Genomic DNA, 8,928 nt, shown 5'->3' with positions numbered 1-8,928 from the left:
TTCACAGAGGGAAGATAGTGGGGGAGGAAGGAAACAGTATTAGATACAAGGAAAATCAGTTCAACCTGCAATGGTTTTTCATGGTATTTGTCAAGTGCTTGCTATATTCCAGTCACTGAGCTAAGTGCTGCGGTAGATGCAAGATCATCAGGTTGGACACAATCTCTGTCCTACATGGGGATCACAGTCTTAATCCCCATTTTACAGATGAGGTGACTGAGGCACAGAGAAGTTAAGCGACTTGCCCAAGATCACCTAGCAGACAAGTGGAGGAACTGGGATCATAACCCAGGTCCTCAGACTCCCAGGCCCATGTTCTTTCCAATAAGCCATGCTGCTTCCCTGGAATTGCTTTAGTTGTTATGCTATTTAGAATATATTAAGTACTGTAGCTATCCCAGGCCTTGGTGTCGGCCTCTTTTAGGGACTGGAAGAGAAGCTCCAGGTGCCAGGGAGACACATGAGAAGCTGCAGGCAGGGGCACTTTTTCTGTGGGCTTCTTGAGGCCAGCCCTGGGAGGGTGAGGGAAGGTTAGTTCCTGATGATATCAGGATCAGGGATCCTGGGGAGATCCCTGGGCTTCAACTGTAAGAGTGGTGGCAACAAGAAAGGTGCAGGGACATGTGGGGGGCAATGAATAGGATGCCCCCAAACCTTCAGTTGAAGAATGAGAAGGGTGAAGGACTTTAGGACCTAGGAGAAGCTGACTGGGGTCCAGGCAGTCCTAAACCTACTACTGGGCTTTTTTTGTCCCGGATTTAGGGCTGAAATCCTCTGGTAACATCAAAGGCTTCTACCTTTCATGGTCCGGTCCTTCTCTAGGACACTAGAACAATTTGATTCAAGGTTTTAGGTCTTTCCTGAACTTTGGTCTTTTCCCAAAAGCCTTCTGAGTGCTTCTTTCATGTCCTTGTTCCTCAGAGTGTAGATGAGTGGGTTGAGTGTGGGGGTGATCACGGTGTAGAAGAGGGTCAGGAACTTTCCTGAACTCTTGGAGAAAGAGCTGTTGGACTGGATGTAGATGACCGAGATCATACCAAAGAAAAGAGTCACCACCAGCAGATGGGACCCACAGGTGCCCAGAGCTTTCCGCCAGGCCTGAGCTGACTTGATCCTCAGTGCGGCTCGGACAATGAACCCGTAGGAGACCACGATCAGGGCAATGGGCAGAAGGACCAGGATCGAGGTGGCAATGAAAAGAATGACCTCATTAACTCGGATATCCACACACGCCAGTTTGATCATGGTGGGCACCTCACAACCAAAATCAGGAATACGCCAGTTGCCACAACGGGGCAGGCGGAGGGTGATGATGCTCTGGATTGCACTGTTTCCCATCCCACTCAGCCACGCCATGGCTGCCAGGCCTTGGCAGAGCCGTGGGTGCATGACGGTCATGTAGTGGAGGGGCCGACAGACAGCGGCATAACGGTCAAAGGCCATGATGGTGAGGAGGACACACTCAGTTGAGCCCAGGGCCAGACCAATGAAGAGTTGGACTGCACAGCCAATAACAGTGATGGTCTTATATGGTCCCCAGAGGTTCCATAATAACTGGGGGATGGCACTGGTGGTGAAACAGAGGTCAACAAAGGAGAGATGGGAGAGGAAGAAGTACATGGGTGTGTGGAGGTGGGGATCCAGGTGGGACATTACAACAATGGTTGCGTTGCCTAGAAGGGTTAGGAGGTAGGAAATCAAGATAAGCACAAATAGGACCGTCTCTAGTTGGGGTTGGTCAGAGAAGCCCATCAAGATGAAGTCTCCTCCAGAGCTGCCGTTGGTCACCTCCATCATCCATCACTGCCAAGAGAAAATGAGGCATGGGTGATTAAGTGAGTGCTTGGCACATAGTAAGCACTTAACAAATACCACAATCATTATAAAGAGAGGAAAGCGTGGAGCCCACAGGATTCACGGAATCAGCAAGATCCTAACACCAAACCCAACATATTTATAGTGAAATCCCAGGATGGAATAAGTTCATATTCCCGTTTTCCAGATGTCAGTTGGCTTTTTCTTCCCCCATTCTCTTCTTTTTGTTCAGTACCTTCCTCGGAAAAGCAAAATAAACAATCGAATCCAGGGGGATTGTTCAGGAGTTGGTGTTAGAATGCATGTGCTTGTGTCTGCGTGTGTATGTGTGTGACAGTGAGGGAAGAGGAGCCTATGGTCAAGGTAAGTTTGGTATTGGAATCACACAGGATTTCATACAAGAACATAAGCAGTGTCATACTGAATCAGATCATTAGAGAAGCAGTGTGGCTCAGTGGAAAGAGTCCGGGTTTGGGAGTCAGAGGTCATGGGTTCTAATCCTGTCTCTGCCACATGTCTGCTATGTGACCTTGGGCAAGTCTCTTAATTCTCTGAGCCTCAGTTCCCTCACCTGTAAAATGGGGATGAAGACTGTGAGCCCCACGTGGGTCAACCTGATCACCTCATACCACCCCCACAGCTCTTAGAACAGTGCTTTGCACATAGTAAGCGCTTATGTACTTCCCAAGTGCTTAGTGCAGTTCTCTGCACACAGTAAGTGCTCAATAAATATGATTGAATGAATGAATGAATCATCAATCCACCTCTCCTTTGCATTCAACCCCTGGGGCCTACCTTCACCAAGGGGCACTGCCTCATCCCCATGACATCGGGTTTCCCACTGATCCCTGCTCCACTCTGGGAAGAACCCAGAAGGAATTTTGAGAAGGTCACCATTGTGACTTCTGTGACTGTTGATCTGACCTGTGAGGATCCTGAAATCCTCCTGCTCCTTCCATGTTTCTACAAAACGTTTTTCTACATTTTCTACCTTTCTGTACAAACGTTTTCAGTTCACACTTTCCCACTCCTCAAGAATCTCCAATGGTTGACTATCTATCTCCACATCAAAGAGAAACCCCTTAACCATTGCCTTTAAAACATTCAATCCCCTTACACCCTCTTACCTTACCTCCCTGATTTTCCACTACAACCCAGCCCACACTCTTCACTCCTCTATTGCTGCATTGTACTTTCCATGCTCTTAGTACAGTGCTCGGCACACAGTAAACACTCCATAAATACGATTGAATGAATGAATGAATAATGCCAACCTACTCACTGTATCTCAATCTTGTCCATCTCACTGACAATTTCTCAACCATGTCCTGTTTCTGTTCTGGAATGCCCTTCCTCTTCATATTCGACAGCCTGTCATTCTCTCCAACTTCCAACAATTATCAAAGACACATTTCCACCAAGAGGCCTTCTCTGACAAGGTCTTCATTTTCTCCTCTTCTCCCACTCCCTTCTGCATTGCCCTGGTACTTTGATTTGAACACATTCACTCCTCCCTCCGTCCCACAACGCATACATTAATATAAATAAATAAATTGTGGATATAGTTCCATGTCTCCCACTCTAGACTGTAAACTCATTTAGAATGGTATTTGTTCAGTGCTTACCATGTGCCACATACTGTACTAAGCACTAGGATAGATACAAGCTAAGCAGGTTGGACACAGTCCATGGACCACATTTGGGTGATAGTCTTATCCTCATTTTACAGATGAAATAACTGAATGAAGAGAAGTGAGTTGCCCAAGGTCACATAGTGGACAGTGGAAGAGTTGGGATTAGAACCCAAGTCCTTCTGACTCCCAGGGCCGTGCACTGTCCACTAGGCCATGCTGTTTCTCAGTTGTGGTGAGGGAATGTGTCTACCAACTCTGTTATATTGTACTTTCCCAAGTGCTTTGTACAGTGCTCTGCACACAGTAAGCTCTCAAAAATATGATTGATTGAGTTATTGGGAAAGAAGCATCGTGAATTGGCTCAGTTGAAAGGAGTGAAGCATGATAGCTGGGATGTAATGGGAGATTACATATTGGAATGGTCTGAAACGTCCAGACTGAAGGTCATGAAGACAAATGAACAATAAAACCCTGAGAAGAAAAATCAACATCCTTAACTAGAAGATGGAAAAGGAACTGCCTATGACCTTCGGACATTTATTTCTATTAAATGTCTGTCTCACCCTCTAGACCATAAACTCATTATGGACAGGAAATGTGTCTGCTAATTTTGGTGTATTGTATACTCCCAAGTGCTTAGTACTGTGCTCTGCATACAGTAAACACCCAATAAGTGCAATTGATTTATTGATTGATTGTCATCATCTTTATCTTTTTTTGTTTGCCTTTCTTTAATGTGTCTACCATGAAAACCCTCTCTTGCCTCCTTATTTTTAAATTGTGAGCTTTTCAGGGTGAGGGACCTTGTCTGTATCTCTTCCATGTATTTCTTTCCCAGTGCTTGTTTCAAAACTTGGACCCTTTGTCTAATAAATATTATTACTCCTACTCTTAACATGACCCGTCCCACCCAGAATTCTGGACTCAACAGGAGACAACACATTGCTGGAAGGAACAGTGAAGTTAGACTTTGTCTATAAAGAAGGACAAATAGCTATATTGGTAATAATTTTTATTTGCCACATCACTGTATTTTGAAAGGTGTTCTTGGGCTTAATTCTTCCCAGAATCAGTGGACATTAGTCTATATGAGGCTGTATAAAGCATGGGTAAGTAAATCACCACATGTTTTAGAAGTTTAGACCTCGTTTCTCGCAAATACATGGACTTGATCTGAGATGTCTCTGAATTATAGAAGTAGCAACCAATGCTATTTATTTTCATTTTTTATTAATAAAAGAATCAGGAGCCCGATTCTCCCTTGGTTTAACCTACCTGGGAAGCTGCAGTATCTTTCTCTTCTGACAGTAGGAGGCTAATTGTCTAATGGCCTTTAAATGAACTGAAAGGGTTACTGCAGTTTCCAAGGTGTCTTTTTCAGCTCACCGAGGAACTGACATCCCAGACTCACCCTACTCCGACTCCTCCTCCCCTCCACGTTTCAATGGCTACTTCCTTACCAGGGTCTAACAAACTTACAGACATCACACAAGTGCTCCTTCGATGTGTAACACAACCTGCAGGGAGGTAGCAGTGGTCAGGGGGAAGAGGAGTGGTGGGAGCCACTTGTGTTGGATTAACTTGGAAGAACAAGCCCACCAAAGAGTGAGTTCAGTAAATATTTTGGGATCCTAAGCATGCCTTGCTCGATGTCACTAGTAACCAATGGGAACATGGGAAAATCATGCCAACCCGGACATGGGGATCTTCTGAAGTGTGCCTCAGGGAGGGATACACTGAGCCTGGGGAGAAAAGACAGAAACAATGGAAGATGCCTCCTTCTGGTAAGGGACATTATTAAGTTATCTGGCACAGTCCCTTTTCTGTGGGATGGGCAGTACCAGAGTCTTTTTTTCTAAAATAATAATACTTTATAATGATAATTGTGATGCTTGTTAAGTGTTTACTAAGTGCTGAGCAATGAGTGAAACACTGGGGTAGATACAAGATAATTAGATTAGAGACGCTGCATGTTGCACATAGGGTAAGAAGGAGGGAAATTGAAAATAATACACTAATACTGAATTTTAATCATAGGTGAGGGTGTGATTGAGCAGACAGCATGGTGCAGTGCTGTTGTCACCTATCATCCCAAACTCTAGGGGTCAATTTTGGAAGTTCTATCATGCCCTCTACAAAGTCTGAGTTTAATGGGATGTCACCAGTCAGAACGAGCCACCGGGTAACTCGTGAGCTCTCAGATTCGAGCGTGGGAAATAGATTTGCAGACTTGAGGGTTATGTGTCACTGAAGCAAGTTTATTAAGATTATAGTGCAAGGACTTGTGAGAAGTAACCTACAGAGGGCCAAACTATTCCTAGACTAATTAGCAATGAGCACACTAGTCAGCATGTTAACCAACTTCTAGCAGCTGGTAAAACTTGAGACTTTCTTGGGCTACCTTTCAAACCACCCAAAATAGGCTTCCTTCAAATAACTCCAAACCGGCTATCTTTAAAATAACCTCAAATGGCTACCTTTCAAACCATCTCAACATGGACTACCTTTCACAATCACCCGGTGCTACCTTCAAACTATTGCAACATGGGAGAACTTTCACAATCACCCAGGCGTCAAGCTCCCAAGGGGGAATACTCACTTCTCCTGGCTCCAGTGAGAAGGTCCGTTTGGTCACTCGGAGTCTGACAGAGTGAGCATCCCTGATTCTAGGTAGAAGCACCTCGCCACATCGGAGTGACACAGTTCCAATCTACTACAAAGAGTTTGTGGTGACCCCTCCCCAGATATACCTTGCTACTTCCTGATCCTCTTCTCTTCTGTTGGCCATATTTAGGGTGAAAAAGGATTGTGCAACAAGACTTACCACGATTTTCTCATTCTGGATCTAATTGTTTGGCTTCATTGCTCACCCGGTTCTTCCAGGGTCAGTAGCTCCGGGAAGTATGGGAAGTGTTAATGCTTCTTATTGTTCATTGCCAGTCCCTCTGGTGCTAGTGAGCTAAGCTTGTTAGCTTGGCCAAGGTGTGATCGGTCACATGGGATATGTGGCTTTTTGGGGGTGGGGGTGGGGGTGATGGAACCTACACTATTGTGTGATGTGTCTGTTATAGGGGGGCCAGTCACATTCGAGCCCTAATTTTGTCCAGGACTGGGTCCCTGAAGGGAGAAGACTTCTCAGTGGGTGGGATTACATGTCAGAAAGAAAGAATCTGGCCTGGTCTGGGAGCCAGAGAACCTGGGTCCTAATCCTAGGCAGGCCATCTGCTTGCTGTGTGATCTTAAGCAAATCATTTAACTTGTTCTGGCCCTCAGAACCCTCATCTATAAGATGGTAAATGTAAAATCCATCAAATATCTGTTCTCCTTTCTACTTGGTGAGTCCCATGTAGGACAGGGACTATATTCAACTAGATTATTTTATATCTACCCCAGCTCTTAGTAAAGAGCCTGGCACATAGTAAACACTGAACAAATTCCACAGTTATTATTAGGAAGGGGTTCTGGCTTCAATTACTGTCTCCATGGAGTTGATTCCCAAATCTACATCTCCAGTCCTGACAAAATAATAATAATAATAACAATAATTATTGTGGTGCTTGTCAAGTGCTTACTATTTGCCAAGCACTGTTCTCAGCACTGGGGAAGATACAAGTTAATCAGGTTGGACACAGTTCCTCTCCCACATGGAATTCACAGTTGTAATCCCCATTTTAATCATTCATTCAAACGTATTTATTGAGCCCTTACTGTGTGCAGAGCACTGAACTACGCACTTGGAAAGTGCAATACAGCAATAAGGAGAGACAAACCTGCCCACAGCGAGCTCGCAGTCTGAAATTGATGCATAGAGAAGTTAAGTGACTTGCCCAAAGCCACACAGCAGACAAGTGGTGGAACTGGATTAGAATCCAGGTCTTTCTGACTCCCAGGCCTGAGCTTTATCTACTAAGCCAGGCTACTTTCTCTTACCTTGCAATTTCACATTTCCCTCTGCCTTCAGGACATATCTACTTGGATGTCCTACTGAAACCTCAAATTAAACACGTCCAAAACTGAACTCACTATCTTCCCACCCAAACCCTGGAGTCCGTTGAGAATGCTGTGCTCCGGGGGAAAAGGGACCAGACTGAAGGGTCACCGAAAACCACCGCCTCTCTTTCCTTAAGTCACTTTCAATTCCCCCACGGGGGGAAAAGGCACCTAGCCTGAAAGTACTGCAATACCAGGCCGATGCGCGGAGGGGATGGAGCATGCTCCCAACCCCCCTCCTTTCTCCAAAAAGCTGCTTAACATAGCGTCTTCACATCGAAGACGTATCACACAGCTGACAAGCGGCAGAGCTGGGATTAGAACCCATGACCAATCTACCTTCAAGTCTAGCTAGCATGGACCTGGGTGTCAGATGGACCTGGGTTCTAATCCCGACTCTGCCACTTGTCTGCTGTGTGAACTCGGGCAAGTCACTTAACTTCTCTGTGCCTCAGTAACCTCTTCTGTAAAATGGGAATTAAAACTGTAGGCCCAATGTGGAACGTGGACTGTGTTCAACCTGGTTAGCTCGTATCTTCCCCAACACTTAGTACCGTGCCTGGCAAATAGTAAGTACTTAACTGATACCATAAAAACAAGTTTGGTAGGGGGACGTGGAGTTTGGGCACAAACTCTTTCAAGATGCCAGGATAAGAAAATTGATCAAAGGGCTGATAACAGGACAGGAGATTTTATTAAACTACCCATTAATCAATGAACTTGTACTTCCCAAGCGCTTAGTACAGTGCTGTGCACACAGTAAGCGCTCAATGAATATGATTGAATAAATGAATGAATGAATGAATGAATTACTGTTTTTAATTGAGCAGTTATTGTGAGCAGAACACAGTACTAAGTACTTGGGAGAATATAATAATGACATATCCAACCTGATTAACTTGTATCTGCCCCAGTGCTTCTTACCATGCCTGGCACATAGTAAGGTCTTTATAAATACCACTGAAAAATAAAGACTTCCCTACGTGCTCATTTCCTCTTCTCCCACTTCTTTCTGCATCGCTCTTGCATTTGCATCCTTTACGCGCTCCTTCATCAGCCTCACGGCAGTTTTTTTTGCATATCTGTAATTAATTTATTTATATTGATGTCTATCTCCTCGAGAACTTAAGATCATCGTTGGCAGGGAATGTGTGTACCAACTCTGTTTTAATGCACATTCTGGAGTGCTTATTTCAGTGCTCTGCACAGAATAAATGCTTAGTAATTATGCTTGACTGACTGGTTGATTGATTGATCAGTCATCTGCCTATCTCAAGCAAGGTGCCAACAGGATTATTTTTCCTCCGAAAACACCGAAAAGTCTCAGTCACCGATTAAAGACTCGAGTGAATGAGAATAAAAAAGAAAAGGACTCTGTGCAGTGCACATGCAATGTAAGCCCTCCTCAGAGGCTACTGTTTTCGCCTCTTTGTTCTGCACTTAATCAGCTGAGAATGTGAATCAGAAGAGATCGGTGATATTTTCTACA

The 8,928-nt window shown here is 44.7% G+C and overlaps 1 protein-coding gene and 1 pseudogene across 1 annotated transcript; both read right to left on the bottom strand.

The window, feature by feature from the left end:
- Positions 1-849: 849 nt before the first annotated feature.
- On the bottom strand, positions 850-1,797 carry LOC119941014 (olfactory receptor 2G3-like). Its single transcript, XM_038761445.1, has one exon. The coding sequence runs from the start codon at positions 1,795-1,797 to the stop codon at positions 850-852; it is 948 nt and encodes a 315-aa protein (XP_038617373.1).
- Positions 1,798-7,599: 5,802 nt separating this feature from the next.
- On the bottom strand, positions 7,600-7,805 carry LOC119941132 (annotated as a pseudogene).
- Between the last annotated feature and the right edge of the window lie 1,123 nt (positions 7,806-8,928).

The sequence above is a fragment of the Tachyglossus aculeatus genome, chromosome 19 (genome assembly GCF_015852505.1).
Source record: "Tachyglossus aculeatus isolate mTacAcu1 chromosome 19, mTacAcu1.pri, whole genome shotgun sequence".
Taxonomy (NCBI): Eukaryota; Metazoa; Chordata; class Mammalia; order Monotremata; family Tachyglossidae; genus Tachyglossus; species Tachyglossus aculeatus.
This window is presented reverse-complemented; position numbering and strand designations above follow the sequence as displayed.

What these genes read in the sequence shown, in the direction of transcription:
- LOC119941014 (XM_038761445.1), bottom strand. Translation starts at nt 1,797, where the DNA reads ATGATGGAGGTGACCAACGGCAGCTCTGGAGGAGACTTCATCTTGATG.